Source organism: Megalobrama amblycephala, linkage group LG3 (assembly GCF_018812025.1).
Source record: "Megalobrama amblycephala isolate DHTTF-2021 linkage group LG3, ASM1881202v1, whole genome shotgun sequence".
Lineage (NCBI taxonomy): Eukaryota > Metazoa > Chordata > Actinopteri > Cypriniformes > Xenocyprididae > Megalobrama > Megalobrama amblycephala.
This window is the reverse complement of record NC_063046.1, coordinates 49,927,860-49,952,163: the sequence shown is the minus strand read 5'-3', so window position 1 is coordinate 49,952,163 and position 24,304 is coordinate 49,927,860. Positions and strand designations below refer to the sequence as shown.

The 24,304-nt window shown below is 36.6% G+C and overlaps 1 protein-coding gene across 2 annotated transcripts in view; it reads right to left on the bottom strand.

Moving 5' to 3' along the window:
- Positions 1–1,268: 1,268 nt before the first annotated feature.
- LOC125265610 (B-cell scaffold protein with ankyrin repeats-like) overlaps positions 1,269–24,304 on the bottom strand; it is a 50,479-nt gene continuing 27,443 nt past the window's right edge. The window contains exons 8-16 of one of the 2 annotated variants that reach the window (XM_048185938.1): positions 14,256–14,316; positions 12,129–12,335; positions 7,944–8,006; positions 7,592–7,773; positions 3,627–3,690; positions 3,208–3,237; positions 2,777–2,856; positions 2,625–2,656; positions 1,269–2,455 (exon numbers count right to left, since the gene is read on the bottom strand). In XM_048185938.1, coding sequence (XP_048041895.1) covers positions 2,627–2,656; positions 2,777–2,856; positions 3,208–3,237; positions 3,627–3,690; positions 7,592–7,773; positions 7,944–8,006; positions 12,129–12,335; positions 14,256–14,316 — 717 coding nt within the window. In that variant the 3' untranslated portion in view covers positions 1,269–2,455; positions 2,625–2,626. Of the gene's footprint in view, positions 2,456–2,624; positions 2,657–2,776; positions 2,857–3,207; positions 3,238–3,626; positions 3,691–7,591; positions 7,774–7,943; positions 8,007–12,128; positions 12,336–14,255; positions 14,317–24,304 lie in introns of those variants that run through there. The other variant, XR_007184302.1, reaches the window with a different exon arrangement.

Here is a 24,304-nt window from a genome sequence, read left to right as displayed (position 1 = left end):
CATGCATTGCCTCAGAATGACAAGTGAAAAGTTCAGTGCCTTACGCTTGATGATTTTCTCCTGCCAGTACTTCAGCAAAGTCCTGTGTTAAACATCTGTTGAGGAGCAGTTGGGACTAATGCACTCAGAGGACACCTGGCTCTTGTATCTGCTGATTGGCAATCACTTCACGCATTGTCCTTAGCATTACAAACACTCAGCATTAAGAGGACAAACCATTAGCAACATGTTAATGAAGAGTGCCATTTACACTAATAAGAGCTGTGTGAATCAGTGCACTGTTTGTGTCTCATTTGAAGCCCGCTTTAACTCTGGAAAGGTACCTCCATGCGACTCATTTCAATGCATTTGGATGTGCTGGTGAGCGTAAAGGCAGAATGGGGGGCTGAGAGTGTTGGGATCCTGCTGTTGTGGACTCCATTTAACGGCTTGGTTCTTCCCAGGCAGGAACCCCAAATCAAAGCTCTTCTTACCAACCGGAGGTACCCCGACAGCGGCCTTGGCCCTTGTTGAGGAGGGTCACATATACTGTACACATGCAGGGGGATTATGGGATGAAAGAATGCCACTGGCTGTGAAATTGCCTGATTTTTATTAGGGTGCAAAGGGGAAGCAGCTGTGTATAATTCTGGGTATTAATCCCAGGGACAGGGACTAGAGTGCATTTTTGTGTGCAATTGTGTTTTCGTGGACCCATGGGCATTTTGTTACGCCAAAAAACTGCGGGAACTAGGATTTTACATCAACTCTGAGCAATTGCTTTTTTACCACAGACATCTGGAAAGGTTAGTTAATCAAATCAAATCGCAAAACATAAAAAGGAAATGGCTGATAAACAGCAGAGGCATAGTTTGGGTTTACCATCGGTTTTGCAGTCGACTGTGAGCCTCAGCTGGGTTGGATCTCTATCAGTTTGTGGTATTATGAGAGTATTGTTGGTGCATTTGAATCCTAATCCTGCCCTTCACTCCCCCTGATAAAGCTCTATACTTCAGGGAAGACTTAATCCTTTGTGTAGGGTTTATCATCCCTCTTCCAGCTTGAGAAAAGTGAGAGCTCCTGATGTTAATTTCCATAAGAGGCCAAGGACTAGCGGTATAAATAATCATATTTATTTTGGCAACTAACAGTGGTGATTAGATGCTGCCAATTGATATTTCTCTTGCGAGAGAACTGAATGAGATCTAATATGACAAAACGTCATATAAGATGGAGGGTCTGCATGCATCCCTTTCCTGTTCAGGCTGGTGGGGCATCATTTATACTGGATGGAACGCTCTCATAGTTGAAGAAGGAATGTCAAAGCCTGATCCAGCCATGGATCAGAAAGCCTGTCTCTTTCCCAGAGCAGCAGGTGACAGGCAAACACACGGTCACAAATGCCACCAGGGCTGCAGGAGCCGAATCATCTCTGGAGGCAGAACTGGCTCATCCAAGCACTGTGGAGCAGCAAGGCTTTAATACATATTATTCACAAAGAGCATGATTGATAATGCAAATGTGTCCAGCTGCTAGGGTTGGCAGGCAGAGCGGGTTAGCAGCGCCGCTCCTGGGGTTTTGCCTCGAATCGCAGATCCGCATTAGATCCGTGTCCCCTGACACCGAAGCAGCGTGTGGGAAGACCTCACTTCTGTAGTTGCTTTCTCCCAGACGCTTGTTTGTGTCCTTACTTACAATCAGTGATCCGTATGGTACTGAGAGGTCCACAGGGACAATGGGATGTGCAATGGCTTTGTTTTTGTCCATCAAAATGCAATACCGTCAATACAATGTGAGAGATCTGCGTAGACCAGAAAACCGATTGCTATGCTTAGTAGCACAGCACCCCCTTAGGTCCAGAACATGCAACGTAACTAAAAATATCTTTAAAACCATGAGACAGAAAACATTAATAAGACATCCTCATCAAATAATAGTAGAATTCTTTATTGAATATAAATTATAAATATGACAACATTTTAAAGAAATTATAAATATATGTTTAAATAATATTGAGTAAACAGTGGTGGTGAAAGCTACAAAAAGATCTTTATATAAAAAATGCTACTAAAGCCTTGAGAGGCATTCAAAAAAAAAAAAAAAAACAGGAAGGAAGAAAAAATAGTGGGATAGTAAAATAGTGAATAGTTGGATATGACTAAGAGTCTGACAGACTGGATATTAACCAACCCGATGAGAAAATGCAACTTACGAAAGTGATGGCACTTTCGTATGAATTTGTATGAAGTGATTCATATGAAAATGTATGATTTTTAGAAAAAAAGAAAGCATGACGTTCCACCCCTAACCCTAACAAATTTGGGATTCATGCATATTCCAATTCCAATACCAATTTGTAAAATGTAAAATAGTTACAAATTGCAGTGAAATTGTTTTTATTATTAACTACAATGTATCAGTTCCTGTTTAGTGCATTTCTTCAGAGCAGCATTCAGTGTTTCTTCAAACAGGATGACTGAAAAAAGACAAAAAAATAAATAAAAAATCAATAAAAGTGACACTTTTTGCATTACATTGTCATCTTTTGGCTCATTAATAAAAAAAAAAAAAAAAAAAACAAACATACAAACTCATTATGTGCATATTTTTATTTAAAAAATATTAATGGTTTGTATGATACTTACTTTTACTTATCTGCCTTCCTGAAGAAATTTGACTATTAAAAAAGAGCAGAGGAAATATAAGACAACTTACTAGGTAAAACAGTCTCCTAGCTTAATGTATTATAGTATATTTGAGGAACAGTACATGTACAAAATGTCCCTCATACACTCACATTTTGTCCTTTAAGAGGTTTACTGTAGAACTCTGTGTCCAGTTGCTGGCTCAATCTTCGACACTCATTTGCAGGCGCAGCTATACAGAATATATATTTATATATACATACATACATTTAGCATCACAGGAAACTTCCCTACCTCAGCCCTTCACTAAACTATCAGACACTTTTATCATGAGTATACAGAATTTAGCAAGGGGTGGCTGGCTCTAGATGATACTCTGATAGTCACATAAACTGCAAAAACACTAGTACAGTAGTATAGAAGGTAATGTGGCTTCTCAAAGACTTGTGTATAAGCCATTCTTCTCGCTAACAGGTCCCCTGAGACACAAAAGCCTCATTGCCACAGATATGGAGGAGACAGATACAAAGATAAAGTAACAGCAACAGAGAAAGTTTTCTTGCTTTCATGGCAGGGCACTTACTTGGCGTGTGATGAATGATGCTGATTTTATCTGATAGAGAGGAAAGAGGCCTGTTAACTCACATAGATACATTTTAATCCCGTCTTGCTCACCCAATGAGACTTTCTTTTTTTCTGTCATATTCTTGCTGTAATCTTTACATAAAGGAAACTTTATAGCTGGTCCATGAGATGTTTTCTCAACTGATTGGCTCTGGCTCTATTTTGAGATTGATTAATCATTGTGCAGAATGAACAACACAAGCAGAGAAACAGTCTTTTGATGTCTGTCCAATCAGAACTTATAATAACATATTTTGTAAACTCTTGGAAGCATCAAAGAGAAATTTCTGGGGCCTTTGTATCAGACTTGAAGTCTTTTTATACACATATTTTATGAACGATTTATCTCAAATTTATCGAGCAGATGCAATAACCTACCATATACACTTTCATCATCCTCTCTGTTGCTGACGATGCTTTCCCTCAATTGCTGTATTTTCTCCTGTGGAAAACAATTAGTTGAACAGGCTTTAATATGCACTCTTTAGGCGCAGGACACTATTCATGCCAAGAGGACTCAAAAATGAATTTGTAGGTAATGTAAAGTAAATATAATGAACTATTCTATTTAAAGGCTACATTGAAAAGGTGTTTTGAATTTTTTTTTTTTTTTTTTTTTTTTTTTTTCAAATGTGCACAGGGATCTACTGCCCTTTGTTTACTTTAATTTTACAGATTTTTATAGTACAATGAAAAAAATTGGATGTAGAAATAATTTTCACTCAGAAATTGCTAGTAAATTTCACAAATAAGTACAAAGTATTGCCAAGTAACACACTAAATTATATGTGAAATTTTGAAATAGAAAAAATGAATACTTTTTTTTGTTTGTAAAATGTACTTTAGTAATCTTTGTTTTATTTACAACTTTGAACAATCTTTTTTCTCTTTTTTATGGTGTATGCACTTACTATAGTAATTACAATAACTAGCTATTAACCCTGAATTTTCTTATTTTACTCATTACTTTGTTAGGTAAATGCACTGTAAGTGCACACAACATGCTATAAAATAAAGTGCAAATATCAAAGTATGTCAGCTGTGCAGGTTGAGGAGATGCACTAGTTAAATTACAGCAGTAATGATGAAGAGGACTCAGGTGTGTGCAATTAAAACTACTCATCTACTGTAATTATATATACAGTGTTATAAATAATATTTGTGTATCAGTTTCATTATACACACTTTATTTCAATAGTCCACTTTAGACATTCTACTAACTACGTATAAGTAACTTTGCAACTAAATGTGAAATAACTAGAATTAATTTGCAACTACATGTCAGCTCTCATTAGAGTCTTAGTAGACTTGGGTGTTTGGGTTAGAAGAATAAGTTGACATAGGCCTACTTGTATATTTACACTTAGTTGGTAGAATGTCTTTTGGGGGAGCATCAATATAAAGTGTTAGCAGCACATTTACAGTCCTTATATATATTACATTTGTACCTACTATATGTTGCATGGCTCACTGTTGTCAGGGAGAAATGTTTTAGTCCATTTTTTCCCTTATGTTTTAACTTAAATACGAAAAATTACAATACAATTTACGATAACACTTTAGAATACTGATCCTTCATTAATGAATAACTACACAGGAACAAATGAGTAATGCATTATTAACACTATAGTAACTACTATTAACTAACAATGAACTCTGATTTATGAATTAGTAAGTAATAGTGCTCAGTTAAATGTGGTAGTTCACTATTAGTTAATCAGTAACTACTGTTTTTTTCATACCTCCCAGAGAACTACTAAGAACTACTATATACATGTTCGTAATTAATGAGAATAATGAATAATGTATAATTAATTCTAGAGTAAAGGCCTTGGTAACCCATTAGTAATGACTGAAGTATTACCAAATACTTAAGAAGGAATGTCTAATTATTTGGATCAGTATTCTAAAGTGAAAAACATGATAACTCTCGAGTAACTACTGAAGTCTTTGTAAACTTTTGATGTTTTTGTAAAGTATTGGATAGTAATAACTCAAGAGTTACTATATAACTCTAAAGTAACTACTTCTTATTTGGATCAGTATTCTAAAGTGAAGATCATAGTAACCCACTTTTTAATTACTTAAGTGTTACCAAATACATCATAAGGAATTACTGTACAAAAACATACAAAAACATCAAAAGTTTACAAAGACTTCAGTAGTTACTAGAGAGTTATCATGTTTCTCACTTTAGAATACTGATCCAAATAATTAGTAATTCCTTCTTAAGTATTTGATAATACTTCAGTCATTACTAGTGTGTTACCAAGACCTTTACTTTAGAATTAATTATACATTATGCATCATTCATGTTAATTATGAACCTGTATATAGTTCTTAGTAGTTCTCTGGGAGGTATGAAAAAACAGTAGTTACTGATTAACTAATAGTGAACTACCACATTCAACTGAGCACTATTACTTACTAATTCATTAATCAGAGTTTCTTGTTAGTTAATAGTAGTTACTAGAGTGTTAATAATGCATTACTCAGTTCCTGTGTAGTTATTCATTAATGAAGGATCAGTATTCTAAAGTGTTACCCAATTTACTTATAGTGTTTCTTCATCTACAGGCACTTTTATGTCACAGGAGTGATTTGTATTAAAACTAACATTTTTTCTTTAGTTATATGAAGGTCTAATTAAAATTATCTAAGAAACTTTTTCCCAAGAAATTCAAGATTTCAAGAAATATATATTATACAATTTCACTCTATTGGCAATGAAAAGGACCTATTAATTGCCATTAGAATGAAATTACTGACCCTAAACATACAAGCTTGATAAAAATGCTCACTTTAGAAGAAAATTTCAGATGGCACTTAGAGGCTTTTGCATCTGGTCTTATACTGTATACAGTGGGTACGGAAAGTATTCAGACCCCCTTACATTTTTCACTCTTTGTTATATTGCAGCCATTTGCTAAAATCATTTAAGTTCATTTTTTTCCTCATTAATGTACACACAGCACCCCATATTGACAGAAAAACACAGAATTGTTGACATTTTTGCAGATTTATTAAAAAAGAAAAACTGAAATATCACATGGTCCTCAGGTGCTGTCCATTTCTTCTGATCATCTTTGAGATGGTTCTATACCTTCATTTGAGTCCAGCTGTGTTTGATTATACTGATTGGACTTATTAGGAAAGCCACACACCTGTCTATATAATACCTTACAGCTCACAGTGCATGTCAGAGCAAATGAGAATCATGAGCTCAAAGGAATTGCCTGAAGAGCTCAGAGACAGAATTGTGGCAAGGCACAGATCTGGCCAAGGTTACAAAAAAATTTCTGCTGCACTTAAGGTTCCTAAGAGCACAGTGGCCTCCATAATCCTTAAATGGAAGACATTTGGGATGACCAGAACCCTTCCTAGAGCTGGCCGTCCGGCCAAACTGAGCTATCGGGGGAGAAGAGCCTTGGTGAGAGAGGTAAAGAAGAACCCAAAGATCACTGTGGCTGAGCTCCAGAGATGCAGTCGGGAGATGGGAGAAAGTTGTAGAAAGTCAACCATCACTGCAGCCCTCTACCAGTTGGGGCTTTATGGCAGAGTGGCCCAACGGAAGCCTCTCCTCAGTGCAAGACACATGAAAGCAAGCATGGAGTTTGCCAAGATGGTGAGAAATAAGATTCTCTGCTCTGATGAGACCAAGATAGAACTTTTTGGCCTTAATTCTAAGCGGTTTGTGTGGAGAAAACCAGGCACTGCTCATCACCTGTCCAATACAGTCCCAACAGTGAAGCATGGGGGTGGCAGCATCATGCTGTGGGGGTGTTTTTCAGCTGCAGTGACAGGACAACTGGTTGAAATTGAGGGAAAGATGAACGTGGCCAAGTACAGGGATATCCTGGATGAAAACCTTCTCCAGAGCGCTCAGGACCTCAGACTGAGCCGAAGTTTACCTTCCAACAAGACAATGACCCTAAGCACACAGCTAAAATAACGAAGGAGTGGCTTCACAACAACTCCGTGACTGTTCTTGAATGGCCCAGCCAGAGCCCTGACTTAAACCCAATTGAGCATCTCTGGAGAGACCTAAAAATGGCTGTCCACCAACGTTTACCATCCAACCTGACAGAACTGGAGAGGATCTGCAAGGAGGAATGGCAGCGGATCCCCAAATCCAGGTGTGAAAAACTTGTTGCATCTTTCCCAAAAAGACTCATGGCTGTATTAGATCAAAAGGGTGCTTCTACTAAATACTGAGCAAAGGGTCTGAATACTTAGTTGTCCATTTTCATGTAATTTCCACCACAGAATCCTAACATACGAAACGTGCCCATAGTTGAAGAAACACCTAAATATGTTTTTTTAAATAGATTTGCTTTCATCACCTGTTGGACACTGTCCGTTCCCTTCTGAAGCCTTTGCCAGTCATTGAATTGGTCCAGAGCATCATCTATACTTAGTGTGCCCATTTTCACCTCCTCCTGAAGTTTGATCAGCTCGTCCAGTCCTGGTGGCTGACTGGGCACAAAGGTGTCATAAGTGGACGAGATGCTATCCCTTTGCCTTGCTGTCACAATGGAGACCACAAAGCAGTTAAAATGTCAGCTTAACAATATTGAGTTATATAAACACATTAAGAAAATTAAAGGCTTTTCAGCTTTACAGCCAAAACATAAAATATCATGTTATTTCACCGTGTATATAAAACTATTCCATTTTCAGACAAACAAATCTCACCCTGTCTTGTGGGAAGAGAATATAGTGTTTCAGCATCTCCTTGGGACTTTTTCTTTTGGAATACTGTTAAAAAAAAATCACATAAATACAGAATTATTATAGTTGCGGTTATTGCTTCCACACTGCATCAGTGTACCAAACACATCTGAGAATGAGTCTGCATTATCCTGGAAAGTCCACAAGGTGGAGGCATGTGTTCAAAAACATTCAGCTCTCCCAGTCTGACAACAAAAAGCATGAATTCTGTTCCAAGATATGAGGAGTGACAATATTGGATAATAATCAAATGTTTAATCCTATGCCCCCAAATAAACATGAAGCAGTCTCACAACCCTTGTACGAATAGTTGAATGAAATAAGCCCCAGTGAGATCAATGAGGGCAAGCAAATGGAATTAAAGTGAAGGATGCATTCATTGATGAAACTGATCGATATGCTGCATGCTCTCTGTGTCCCACTGCCGTACGACTTCAAACCTTATCTTTTTGTCATGGTTCATGGTTCACAGTGGTTCTCAACTCAGGTCTTAGGGACTCACTGCTCTGCACTTTTTGTATGTCTTCTTCATTTAACACACCTGATTCAGATCAATTGCTCTTTAGGAAAGAGTTCCATGAACTGAACTGAGTGTGTCATATAAGGGAAACATACAACCACAGAACCACTGCATTATAACATACTAATGAAGAGCACCACAATGTCCCAGCATCCCATTCAATACAGATTTCAAAAGTAGCTGCAATAATGGAGAATTTTATGCGGCAATCCTGCATACTTGGGAATCCTTTTTTTTTTATTCTGTCATCGTCCCCTGAGAAAACCAATGGTGCTGGCTTTCATTCTCTGTTATCATGGGTTTCGTTACACTTGTGAAGTCCAAGTTGCTGTAGTTTGAGTCCAAAAGCACAGCACACACTGGCCCCTCCCCTGGAGGCTCTCTACCTCCTGAGTAGGCGAAGAAATCTGATCAGTGCGTAGGCGAAAGACCCTCTGTAGAAATGGATGGAAAAATCTTGCTTTCTTGCCCTTAGTATTTTCATGTTGTGGAATAAGAGAGATGGAAAACATGTGTAATGCGCAATGCTGACCCTACTTGGCCCCTACTCTGATTGGTTGCAGATGTTGTCATAGTGGTCTAACTGGTGTGTGTGTGTGTGTGTGTGTGTGTTGTAGTAAATCCTATGTTGCATTTTTTCATCCCAATTAGGAAAACAGATTATAAATCATACAGAATGATGTTTTTTTGAAAATGTAAGAATGCAGAACGTTTTCTGTTTTCTTGTGTTTAGAGGAAGAGTTTGGGGATAGAATATACAGTTTGTACAGTATAAAAATCTTTATGTCTATGGAAAGTCCCCATAAAACATGTAAACCCAACATGTGTGTGTGTATGCATGCACATGTGTTGCAGTGAGCAGAGAAGTTAACATGATCAAGCTTAACCCTGATTTATCTTGTTATAATAATAATAACCTCTTTGTTATGTCTATTGTTTTTTAGACAGGTGAATGAGAGATGTGCATCAAATGGAGCTGTCACAATGCATCAGATTCTGTCCGCCATCCCTGCTCTCAATGTAAAGACCAGCTCATTATGACAACAGTATTCCCAGCAGAGAGACTCACTAATAAACTCTTCCCAACCCCCACTGAACCCAACATACACACACACACACACACACACACACACTACACACACTCATATTGCTTACTGCAGCACTGCCACACAGCATAATGACAGGGAAATATGACTCTAAAACAGTAGCGGTCCGTACACCATAAAGACTTGTGGCCCTTCAACAATCTGTGAACAGAGTAAATGATGTACTTGGTTTCTTCAGTTTCAACCACTCATGTAATGGGTTTAATACATATGGTTTATGGAAAATAACATGCCTCGAGCTGTTTAATTTTGCTTTGAACATTGTGCACACTGTATTAAATGTGCTCTGATTATATATGTGAAATATATAAGGTAATTTAAACTGGTACATGCTATTCTTTCTAATCTTTCACTAAACGTCAGTGGTTAAAATGAGCTATGAAGACTCCCTCCATGATATAAATACGAATGCCCTGTCAATATGAATTTGATGTAGGCCTATTGTGATGTCTGTATCAGTACAAAAGGACTTTGTACATCAGAAGGAGGGGATTTCAGAGAGAAGCTGATAATAACTACAGTATTCTGCAAAAATAGCACATATCTTTGACCTCCTTTTTTGTCCATCATTCCTCTTTGATGAAGAGGCTTTTCAATACAAACTTTTTTATTCTCCTCATCTTTCAGTCCAACATGAAACCTTAGCTGAGATTTTGATTGTCAAAAAAAGAAAAAAAAAAGTCATCAGTACTGAACTTCTAAAACAGATTTCAAAATCTGAAAAAGACAAAAAGATAGATAATTGTAGACAGACAGGCAGATAGGGACACTACTGATGATAGATAGATAGATAGATAGATAGATAGATAGATAGATAGATAGATAGATAGATAGATAGATAGATAGATAGATAGATAGATAGATAGATAGATAGATAGATAGATAGATAGATAGATAGATAGATTGATTTTCTGAATGTGAGTCATTGCAGTACATATGTTTTCATCTACTCTGCATTAAAATATGAAATACGAGGCTATTACAAGACAGCCATAGCAACACTAGCTAGTTACCATCTGTTTCATGCAAAATAGCCTCTGATAGTGTTGTAAATATATCTTGTTGCTCTGCCTTACAGTGTCATCCAAATGACACATACACTGGCTCATACTCACAGATACAGTTAGCTAGAGACATGGCTGTGGACACTTGTTAGAAGCTTGATGTGTCGTAAGTTTTAGTTGCTAAGCAATTGCTCCTCTGTGAGCGCTGGTCAAAGGTGATGTAGGAATTGTGTGTTGTATTGTTTCACAAAAATAAGGCATAAGTGCTTACTGGAATCATGCTGTGAATTTGTAAGGAATGTCTAACAAGGATCGGATACTGTTGTTCATGAGATCAACAGATGAAACTGAAGTGATTGTGATCTATAAGAGTACTGCTTATTTGATGCTTTACGAATACAGCTCCAGGAGTGCGTAAATGATTTATAAAGCTCTAACAATACAAGTCACTTGGCACCTTCATCTAATTGAATTATTAATGAAACTAAAATTGAACATTTAAGATTGCTGCATGTGATGAATGGTCCATATTAAGGTCTCTTTTCTCTCAGTATAATAAAGGATTAGAGAGCAAATAACAGTCTGAAATGTTATTAAGTATTTATAAACACTGAGAACTGACTAAACTGGGCCAGCACAGCGACACCGTCCATTGTAATGGGCAAAATGGAAGCTTTGTGTTTTTATTGAAGAAATCATTTAGACCAGCTTTAGCTTTTAATACGTTTTAATGTCACAACAGACACTGATGTTTGTTAAAATGCTCACACAGGGCATGAAATAAGTTAATTTGCTGTCAGTGTCACCAATCCATTAAAGGTCCTCAACTGGCCAATGATTAGTGTTGGGGATAAAGCATTACAAGCTCTCGTTGAGTTATGTAATCAGATTACTTTTTTCAAGTAACTAGTAAAGTAACGCATTACTTTTAAATATACGACAAAATATCGGAGTTACTTTTTCAAATAAGTAATCCAAATTACTTTGTTTTCGCATTTAGTGGTTGACAGCTCTCCTGTCCCCATGTTGAGAGAAATCGTGAGTAAGTGCAGATGTGATGTGTGCGCTGTATAAACATGAAGGCTATTGTAGTTCTAAACTAAATGTGAGCACAAATTTACTCATTTACTTCTTCTCCTGCATCCTATTCTTCTGTATTCCAGAATGGCAGCACAGTTGAAAGGCTTGTTTGAACTGCGCCCTCTACTGTACAGGTGTGAATTTGCATTTCTTTCAGCCTGAGGCTTATTCATTTCACTTTTGGTATGAAAGGGCCTTTACATTTGCCAAAAATAGGACTTTATTTGTTATAAAAACAAACAGCCCAGATGAGAAAAAAGTAACACAAAAGTAACGTAATGCATTACTTTCTATAAAAAGTAACTAAGTAACGCAATGTTACTTTTTTAGGAAGTAACGCAATATTGTAGTGCATTACTTTTAAAAGTAACTTTCCCCAACACTGCCGATGGCAAACACAAATTGTCCAGAAGTCATAATTCAAATTTAAAATTCAAACCTTGTGCAATGAAGGGAGTCTTGTCATCTGGGGTGGGAAGTGAATCAGGCCGTGGGGTCGGTGCAGGGGGGCGGTTCACTATTGCTACAGAGCCGCTGGATGTAAGGATGGTGTCATACTCTTCCTCATCTTTACCCAGAGGAGTATAGACATTCTCATCTTCACTGTTTTGGTGTTCCTCATTAGGATAAGCCACCTGAAGATTATCTGTGTAAAGAACAGCAGGGGTCAATTTCTTGTCTGTGTTTGCATGTTCCAGACAGATGGTCAGCCTGTGCATTAGTGGTGGGGATTTCAACTCTTTCTACAGGTTACAAAGTAACACCAGTGGGTGTGGATAACTGACTTTATCTATTCATTCACTAAACCAATTTATTCAAAACACTGATTCAATGGGCACACCATGGGGGTGCTTCTCAATTGGAAAACTGCATCCTATTGAGGCTGCGTTTCTAGTCCAGTCCAGAGACTTCTAGGTTAGACTGCTTCTCAGCATTTAACACTAGATTAGGCAGTGTAGTAAGTCCGCAGGCTAAAGGTTTATGCCACACATGGTCATGGTGCAAAAAAACTATTAAAAAGACATTTTGAAAAATACTTTATAATAAAAAAAATCTTTGTATTATCTGACTTTCTATTAATATGATACAGTGAATGACAACCCAACCATCTGCCGTTTTGCAGTAATTTACAAAATGAGCAGTTTAGCATTATGATTAATTTAGCAAAAGAAAATATAATGCATTCATCTCTGAAAACATTTATTGACTGGCATTTCATAATGAACTTGGGCCAGCTGACTCCACAAATTCTTTTTCGTGACTGAAATGTGTGTAAAGGATTGTGGGATTTTTGAGGATGTGAAGGATACACTTCAAAATATACTGAATAAAGGAAGTGAAATGAAGGCTTCCTTTCAAGGATCCTCCAGATTGAGAAGGCCTTCTATGACTCTTGATTGTATGGCAAATATGAAATGCAGCCGTACTAAGACGCAGTCTTCCAATAGAGAAATACTCAAATGACTGTCTTAATGAATGAGCCATTGAATCATTCACTCATTCATTCAATTTGTTCAAAAACGCTCATTCATGGTGAAACACCACTACTGTGTGTTGATCAGAGATGAACAGCAGCTGTGGCTTCTTTTTTAACTATTTTCTCTGACAAAGCAAAAATAAGCAAAGTAACTGGCAATATTATGTTTAAAAAGTTAATCAGTTCTCAAATGAAATTTTCTCAAAACAATACGTTTCTTGTTTTAAACGATTAGTTTATTGTGTGTTGCATGTTTGGCACAAAGAATATTTTCTCAATGACTAAATGCACACGATTTTCTGATCAAAACTGACAAGTTGTTTCTCAGTGAAATTGTCACATCTTCTAAACATTCTTTCGAGTGAGTCATCATTTCATGCAAAATGATCCATTTAGTTGTCAAAATCTGTCAACATACATGTATATTCTATAAATATCTATGACATGGAATGTTTATGGTGCAAAATTGGCAAATTACTTGCTATTGTAATGAAATAGGAATCACAATCTTACCAATCAACCAATCAAGTCAATTTCTGACAATTTTTTGTTCAATACATGTAAAAGTAATACATGTATACAAATGTGTAAAATTGACATGCAAATGTGAATGTTCTGTGTACATGTAACAAAATAAATTCTGTATACATACAAATATAGTACAGTATTGACTTTTCCCAGTAAACTTAAAAAAAACAAAAACCTTCTGTTGTGATTCACGATATCATTCAACTACACGAAACTGACTACTTAATATACTATTCAAAAATATCAGTGTCAACAAAAAGTTAAAAAAGTTTATATCTAAGAAACATTTCCAGGGTTGATTGTTATATTGAAAAACCATTTTAACATTTTGACAAGTAAGAATCACACAATGATGACCAAAAAACAGTTGTGACAATTGCATTGATGGTTAACTTTAGAGAATGTTAAGACTGTTTAAAAAAATATTTAAAAAAGAGCCAAAAGCAATTAAGAAAAACTCATTTTTTTATTTATGGAACTGTATAAAAGCAATGTTACACTTGCTACTGGTATAAGTATTGCTTAAGTATCAACATATTCATCATATATTCACTAACATACCTGCTCTGCCCATCAACTCATATACACTGGTGTCAATGTTGCCATCATTGTCATCAAATACCTATGAGAACATTATTAATGACATGTGAATGAAAAATGACAAAAAATTGAAATAGCATATATTTGACCAAAAGATAAACACCAAATTTGAAAATGTTTAAACATCAAAGTAACATACTTTTTTTTGCAAATGCTTTAGAAATGAGTAAAATGTTAGGTTAAACTGCTTGCATATGACAATTTTGGAAAAGAGAAGAGAATCTGTCTAGATTACTGAAAGACAGTAAAGTTGGTCTGTTCAACCAATTTTAAACTATTCAAACAATAAAGACAAAATGATGAAAGTAGGCACACTACAAAGTGTTAACTTAAGTGTAATGCACACTTCTTTCTTACTGCCACTCTCTGTGTTCTGTTCTGTTCCTTAGCAACCTGCTACCATTCACTTGTGATAATAGCCTCCACTTCTTCCCCTTCAATATTGATTATGCACATTATGCATTCAGTGTTATGAATATATTCATTAGAGTAGAAAGGGAGAATTAACAGATAGACAAGACAAACTAATTACGCATCACAAGTTGAGGGGTTGTGAAAGACAGCTGCTTTGATGTCGGACATGAGTGTAACATCATCATTTTTCCACAAGTGCTCTCTTGTTGTGATGAATAATTTAAATATTTTTGTGTCAAAGAAATACTCTGACATGTCAACGGACTGATTGACAGACAAGCAATTAAAAAGACCAAGCTGTGGGTTAAATCACCATGCTGCTTATTAAAACCATACTTTGGAAATGATTCAGTTTCAGTGTTTAATAACCATGTTTTCAAATGCATGTTTATGCCACTGCTCTTGTCTTAAAGTTACACACCTGATCTAGTGCATGACAAGAGTATAAGCTACAAAAATATGTCAGCTGAGACTCGGATATTAGGATAATAGGATATTAAGTCAATCAGTGCCAAAGAGTCAATTGCAAAGTGTGTATAAGGCAAATAAGAACATTCCTCCTAAAATTTCACAGATATAGATAATAATGTTTGAATTTTGTCAAAAACTTTAATCCAAAGCAATTTATAGTGATTTTCCATAGGGATCAAATCAAGTCAATTCACCTTTATTTATAATGCAGGTTGTTTCATAAATCAAATCTAAAAATCAAAGCCATAACCTTTGCATCATTAGTACCATTCTGGGGTTAAATGGCCCTTCTATAGATTTTTTTAAATTTATTTATGATTTTTAATCAAAACAAACTTCTTTTACCATTGCTTTCAACACAAATCATGTTGTGTCACAACCCCTAAAACTACATTTAAAGACCTCACTGGCATCACATCACAGCAAGTTACACAAACTCAACCTATCATGAATGCTTTACTGAGAATGGAAATGTATCATAATAAAAGCACAGTAATATTTATTAGCATGCACAAATGGTTATATTCAAGATCCGAATGCATCAAAAAGCCCACAGTTGAATTTTGATTAGACCATGTTAATATTGATTAGACCAGTCCGTCTATTTTGTGAATACGTCATTTGAGTGATTTGACTACTATACGCTAACTGAAAACCCCCACTGTTAAACATTACTGTGGAAGATGCTGTGAGGCTGTTATTCAAATATCAAACAAATCTCAGTGCCATGCCAGTATCCTGCTGGTAATAATGCATTCATTCGATGACTGTGCTCAAGCTGGACTAAAAACTCAATAAAATCTAATGGCTGTTTGATGAAGGATCATTAGTAAAGATGCGAAACACCAAGGATGTTCAAACATAAAGGGAAATGGATCTCTCTCTGGGAAAGTAGAGGATGTTTTTTTCTGTTCTTTTGTACCTGTTTCTTCTTCTTGATTGCTGACTTCAGTGGATGTTTTTTCACATTTCAAGGTTTAGATATTATCAGTGATACGGTAACACTTTAAAATACGGTATACTAATATGCAATAACTGTATGACTCACGAAGAAGTAAGTAACACTTAGATGTTGATAGGGAATTAATCAATGATGACACATTTAATTAAAGTCTCCCTATTATGCTATTTGAAAGGTTCTTATTTTTGTTTTGGAGATACGGTTTACATACATCAAAGGTCAAAATACACATACATTTTCTCATAATATGCATTGCACGTCACCTCATTTCTTAAAGACTCGTCCAAAGATTCAGTCTCTCTAAATCCCTTCTCCTGCTCTGCTCTGATTGGTCAGATGGCCCAGCCTTTTGTGATTGGTCCACCACTTACAGCGCGTATCAGAAATGAATCGCCCATTACCATAGCTCAATTTCAGCCCTGGAGGCTTCATAAATTCTCAGCGATTTTACACACTGTAAAGACAGTAACGATGGCATCGAATTTACCATATCAATTCGAGCATGAGTCCGATGATGAAACATTGGAAGAACTAAATATTCAAACTGAACCTCCATTGCAAGGATGACTTGAGCATGACATTTCTCAGTGATAAGTGTTTGTTGTGCTTATAAGATGTTGCAACTGTAATTCTTCTACATCAGAAATTAACAAGTATATATCCATCAAAAATGACTCAAAGTAGTAAGAACAACAGACAATCTGCATTAATTGACACAATTGTAATCATGGGCCCACAGCTGATTAGCAGAAGTATTTCAGACGTTAATAACGTGAGTTATATTAACGCCAGTTAGTCAGAGACCTACACAAAACGTATTTTGAACACCCGGTAGAAAATATATACATCAATAATTAATCATATTTATAGACTGTGATTCTGAGGAGCAAGTGGGTATAAATAAAGTGGGTACTGTCCATCTTTAATGGATAAGTATTTTGCAAATCCCGCATTGACTTCGCAGAAAGTCGAGAAGCAATTGTCAAAAGGGTATAGTATCACTGTGGTAATTTTAACCACTGACTCTTCACATCCTCATCCTGTTTACAAAGAGAATTTGCCTTTGCAAAGCAGAAAACAGCATCTTCTCGACATGTACACAACAAAAACTAGCTATAGTGTTTGAGGGCAGGTAAAAGTAGACATTGTTCGTGGGCAGCCAATGAAGACCATAGGCGGGCATTATGCAAATTTGTTATTGTTACGTATGAATGTTATATCATTTCGGCAGTTCAGAATCGATTCTTTCTTTTGGGAGACAATAACTATTTATTGTGCACTTTGATCTATGAAATTTTGCAGACCTTTACATTCACAAACAGCTATATTACACACTGCATGAAAGGTAATATCTGAAAAAATAAATAATGTACGCATGTAAAAAGAAAAGATGCGTACCAGAAAACTTGGAGGGAAGCGCTTTTGAGTACCAATATTTTTGGGGACAGGGACATGTTTACTTACAGGCGTAGGATTTTTCCCCATCTCTGGTAAGATAGCAATCATGATGATAAGTGTGTTCATTAATTATTAGGGATGCAACGGATCGCAGTTGATCCGTGATCCGTACGGACTAGGCCCCGCGGTTCGGCATACATGTGATTCGTGGATTAACTGCTAAGTTTAACCATCATAATGTGAAAGTTTATCATTTGGATGCGTTTTGTCTTGCCAATTTACATATTTAAACGATTTTAAATGTGGAAGAAGAGTCAAAAATCGGGAATCGCGTGCCTCATACACCCAAAGCGTGCACATGCTGAGAGAGAGAAGCTTTCAGACAACGCTCGAACACATAATTCATTCTTCTTTCACCTTTACTTAAGCTTGAACAGACACATAAAATTTTGTCAAAATACCCCTCTCGCAAGTATTCTCTCAGCTGTGTCATAAATGAACGGTTGAGAAAGGAACCAGATGTGTGTCAGTATATTCGGTCGGTGCATTTGGTCTTAAAGTGACAGCAGCCTAATATTCCTGCTGTTGTCTGTGTCATACGGAAAGTATTCAGACCCCCTTAAATTTTCCACTCTTTGTTATATTGCAACCAGTCGTCCTGTCCCTGCAGCTGAAAAACACCCCCACAGCATGATGCTGCCACCACCATGCTTCACTGTTGGGACTGTATTGGACAGGTGATGAGCAGTGCCTGGTTTTCTCCACACATACCGCTTAGAATTAAGGCCAAAAAGTTCTATCTTGGTCTCATCAGACCAGAGAATCTTATTTCTCACCATCTTGGCAAACTCCATGCTTGCTTTCATGTGTCTTGCACTGAGGAGAGGCTTCCGTCTGGCCACTCTGCCATAAACCCCCGACTGGTAGAGGGCTGCAGTGATGGTTGACTTTCTACAACTTTCTCCCATCTCCCGACTGCATCTCTGGAGCTCAGCCACAGTGATCTTTGGGTTCTTCTTTACCTCTCTCACCAAGGCTCTTCTCCCCCGATAGCTCAGTTTGGCCGGACGGCCAGCTCTAGGAAGGGTTCTGGTCGTCCTAAACGTCTTCCATTTAAGGATTATGGAGGCCACTGTGCTCTTAGGAACCTTAAGTGCAATAGAAATCTTTTTGTAACCTTGGCCAGATCTGTGCCTTGCCACAATTCTGTCTCTGAGCTCTTCAGGCAATTCCTTTGACCTCATGATTCTCATTTGCTCTGACATGCACTGTGAGCTGTAAGGTCTTATATAGACAGGTGTGTGGCTTTCCTAATCAAGTCCAATCAGTATAATCAAACACAGCTGGACTCAAATGAAGGTGTAGAACCATCTCAAAGATGATCAGAAGAAATGGACAGCACCTGAGTTAAATATAAGTGTCACAGCAAAGCGTCTGAATACTTAGGACCATGTGATATTTCAGTTTTTCTTTTTTAATAAATCTGCAAAAATGTCAACAATTCTGTGTTTATCTGTCAATATGGGGTGCTGTGTGTACATTAATGAGGAAAAAAATGAACTTAAATGATTTTAGCAAATGGCTGCAATATAACAAAGAGTGAAAAATTTAAGGGGGTCTGAATACTTTCCATACCCACTGTATGTGAACTCCTGCATATATGACTTAATCTATTAATTAGATAGACTCTTTATTAGTTGCTGATGCAGTAATCATTAATGAATGGTGTAGTACTTCATGAGTCATACAGTAACTCAAGATTATCTACTCATTAGTCAAGCATGAATTAATGCGTATTACTGCACCAGTACTGGTGCAGTAATACCGATGACACTAAAGCCAGTTTTGTGCAATATCACAAAACTCCAACACAGCAGTATTGATATATATATAAAAACAAGGGTAATATATAACACAAAGTATATTCACACATAAACATTCAATAGTGTGAATTAAAAGAGATTTACTTTGCTAATTTAAAGTGGAATGAAAAATTCAAACCTCCTGACCCGCTAATTCATATCACATGACTGGAAATGAAAGACTTCACTAGTTAGGATGCTGATATGATCTGCCAGGATGACTTATGCTTCCTTTCAGAGTGCACACAGTAAAGTGATGTCAACCATTATTTATAAAGGGCCCTTAGAAATCAATCCAGCACTCTGATCAATACACCACAAACATTAAGCATTTCCCCACCTTTCCATTCAGGATTATTGAACGCATGTCAACCCAAAGCTATGCTGGATTCCTGCAAAAGCTGACCACCTTATAAAATTGATAATATTCTTTTAATGGCAGCATTAAACTTTAACTAGAGGTTATTCAAGATTTCTGATGTTCTTGGATCTGTGGGTCTATCAGCATTGTGGGAGTTGCATTAGTGTGGGATGTAGTGTTCTAGATGTGACATGCTAATGTAAAGCCCACACAGACTGAGCTGTCAGTGAAAGCTTACTGAAGTTAATTTAACACAATTTATATTATGTGGTGCATTAATGGAGCTAGCACAGATAACACATTCTCTTGTCTTTCTCAGAGACCGTCTTGAGCCATAACACTACACCAAATGCAAAATGGAAAAATTTTGATTTTGTTTAAGCTTATTAAATGTGAGTAGAAGCACCTGAATGTTTCTGTGTTTGTTAATTTCTGGCTCATTTTTGATCAACACTGGTGAAGCTTACCTTGAAGGGCTTAAGTGCTTGGCCCTGTAATGGATCTGACCTGATGTTTGTTTCTGTGAAATGTCTGATGATTTATACAATTTGTGTACAAAGGTTTACCAACTAGAATGTCACAGATATCTGTGAACCAGCCCTTGATCTATGGAAAATATGACATGATAACAACAGAACATTTGCATGGGTAAAAAAAATTCTCAGCTTTTTCCCCAATTCATGACCTCAACATAACCCATACAGCGCTGTATGAGAGAATTAGAGGGAAACACTTTAGAATACCGTTATTTATGAATAACTACACAGGAACAAATAAGTAACGCACTATTAACTAACAAGAAACTCGGATTAACAAATTAGTAAGCAATAGAATTGCAGCAGTTCAGTATTAGCTAAACGGTAACTGCTATTTTCATACCTCCCAGAAAACTTTAACAATTAAGCACTTACATAATCAATAATTAATTGCAGACTTATGATTAGGGTAAGTATTCATTTTGTTCCATTTTAGTACATCAGTCCTCCTGTTACAGACATTTTAACTATGGATAATTTGAAAAGAAATGACTTTTTATTTATTTATTTATTTATTAGGTCTTTTGGGACCTTAATCCTGTGTCCAATTTTCGGGCATTCCTCTAAACGTCACCCTTATTTGTATTCAAATAATACAAAAGCTTACAATGACTTCAGTTATTATCACTCTTTTTACAGGGAATACCTTGCTTTTCACTTTAGAACACTGTTCCAAATAGTTCTGAAAGATTTGGTAATATATTTGATTATGCACTATGAATTATTTGCATTAATTATGAAACTGAATATAGTTTCTTAGTAGTTCTTTGGGAGGTATAAAAAATAGTAGTTATTGATTAGTTCCAAATAGTGGCCAAATATTGAATGAACTATTGAGTGCTATTACTTACTATCAGAGTTTCTTGTCATTAGTTAATAGTAGTTACTAGAATGTTTATTTTGCGTTATTCATTTGTTCCTGCATAGTTATTCATTAATGACGGAACAAGTGTTACCAATGAGTGCTGCAGTGGATACTGACTCTAGTAGCACAAGAGAGAATGAAGACGAGCACGTTAAACAGGGTTCCAAACAGACAATGGAAAGGAAAAACTGAGGTCATGGATATTATGCACCATCCAAACCCATGTATCATAACGGGGGGAAAGATAATTTTAAGATTAAATACTAAAGAAAATAATTGTTAATGTGGTGAAGTTCTACTGGCTCACCCTCACATTCTCACACAGCGGTGTAGAAGTGATTTGAATTACAGGTGACATATTAAAACATGGATCTTTTGAAAGTAATGGAAATTTCTGGGTCCCCTGTAGCTATAATGATAGATACACCCCCGGTTTCCCACCATCAGTCATGCAGAATGGCTTTCATGTTCAGTTATCATTACACTTTATTAAATCAATTTCTCAGGCATAAATGCTGATCAGATGGCACCCTGGAAACATTTAAATATGCTTTGTTGGCATGACTACCATTGACTTGTGGCTAGGTAGACTAACTCTCAAAGTTCATCTATTTATAAAGTGTGTGATCACACTAGACTTTCATTGCCCCCTCTCCATTAACATGAGGCATTAGCATTATAATTAAGAGTGTCAATTCTGATTCCCATACTTCTGCTCACAAGTTGCTCATTTCCTTGAATTAACATTTGTGTTGTAACATCTGTCATTTAAGCCTAATGTCCAGACATGATTCAGCTTGTCCCATCACAGAGGCAATGACATGTTTATGAGTCTAAGCTGAAATAAGATCGCATGGCAAATGTAGTTTGCTCACAATAGAACTGGAGCACACTGACCTTTTTAAATGGGTCTCTGATTTGCTTAAGAGTATGTCATTATGAACGGTATGCTTTATATTTGAACAGGGAAACTGGGAGAGGCTTTATTATTTATTAATAATGCAAAGTACTTACCATTATCATTAAAGTCTACAAGGCTGCGATACAGCATATTTAGCCTTCAAAAGATTCAGAAATTATTTGCCCCACTACAACTGACAAGAGTCACTGTGCCCTGAGGATACCTTCTCAAACTATGTCCTTCTACTGTGTGATGCTGACTAACATAGCTGCATAGGAAAGTCCTTAGTTTGCTGATGTTTTTGACTGTTTTTACAATGAAAAGCTTGTTATTTAGACCAGTGGCATTCAACTGATGTTGCTTCAGGACATGTTGAGCCAACACAGTAGCAAATGTGTTTATTGTACAGAAATAAACAATTATGTCCTTATAACCAAACGCTGAAATTTATATTACAATGAACTTAATATATAAAATGGACTTTTTTAAATGTCTCTTAAATGTTGATGGATTCATGCTCTCCACAGCCAATAATTTCAGCATGAAACATATGGTTGGCATAAATCATGTTTATTCTCATTGCAAGTAAACCTTTATTAAATGTAGTCTGGGTTGTATTTTTTATTACCTTGTGTAGGCATGCCAAGAAACATGTCCATGTAAACATCTGGCTAATTTGGATAGATAAATTCAAGTGATAGATAGATTTGCACCAAGAGTTTGATTAGCCACATGGGCAAAAAAGAAAGCATTTTCTCTTCCCCAAAGTTTGATTAATTTTCCATTTCTAATTGCAGTTCTGTTTATTTTTCTATCCCCATCTATGCAGATTAATACGATTAAAAGAACACTCCACTTGTTTTGAAAATAGGCTCATTTTCCAAATCCCCTGGAGTTAAACAGTTGAGTTTTACCATTTTCGAATCCATAGCCGATCTCCGGGTTTGGCGGTACCACTTTTAGCATAGCTTAGCATAGTTCATTGAATCTGATTAGACCGTTAGCATCTCGCTCAAAAATGACCAAAGAGTTTCGATATTTTTCCTATTTAAAACTTGACTCTTCTGTAGTTACATTGTGTACTAAGACAGACGGAAAATGAAAAGTTGCGATTTTCTAGGCCGATACGGCTAGGAACTATACTCTCATTCCGGCGTAATAAGCAAAGAACTTTGCTGCCGTACCATGGGGGCAGCAGGCGCAATGATATTACGCAGTGCAAACAGGGGGCCACATACACTGCGTAATTGCATATCAAAAGCTTGCATTTTCAGGGCCCCAAAACACCATTGTCGTGTAAATGAATGGCCAAAACTCAAAACAGCCCCTTAGTTTGCTGTTCCTGTGTTGTTAGCAGATTACCCACACCTGATTATCATTGGCATTACCCTTCGCTAATTGGCAATACTCTTAGGCCACATCCACATGAAGCCAGACCTTTCCGTATCTAATCTTTTTTTTTCCTCATTCTAAAAAAAAAAATCTCTAAACACGGCGTTGTCTCAAGTAATATCTGCGTACACACGAAATCACTGAAACCGACTCAAAACGATATAGTATAGATGCCAGACCAGTATATGGTGCTGTAATTCTGCCACAGAGATACACTAAAAATGGAGAAGAAGACTTGGAGTATGTGCATAAACCTGTATACAAACTTTAGTAAAGCTTAGTAATAAAGCTTTACTTTAGTAAAGCTAATAGGCTCAGTAGCTTCTGCAGCACAAACACAAGCATGTAGTACGCCATTGTTGTTGTTGTTGTTATGTGACATAGTGGTGTCTGACTAGGGTCGAGACGTGGGGTGATGACATCATCGTTTTGTCATCACCCCACGTCTTGGCTACACACATGCAAGGTTCGTTTTCAGATTTATCCACTCTTGGACCCGAAAAAAAAAAAAAAGCATTTTCAGGCTCTTAAAACCTCAGATCTGTCTGGATGAAATGCCGATACGATACAAAATTGTTACGTATACAACTAAACGCATATCCGTGTGGACGGGTACTAAGTAAATTGCACTGGTCATTATGGAAATGAGCTGGCTTTGTCAGTGTTCTTTTTTAGTTTGCACATTGTCAGTAGAACTTTCCACTCCCATCTGCGCTTTTATGGGATTGCAGTCTTATGCTACTTTGCCCTGTTTAACAAATCTGGCCCTATGTGTTTAGTTGCAATTTGTTGATTTCATTTTTTCATTTTTTTTTTTTTTTTGCCACCTAATCAGAAAAGACTGAGATA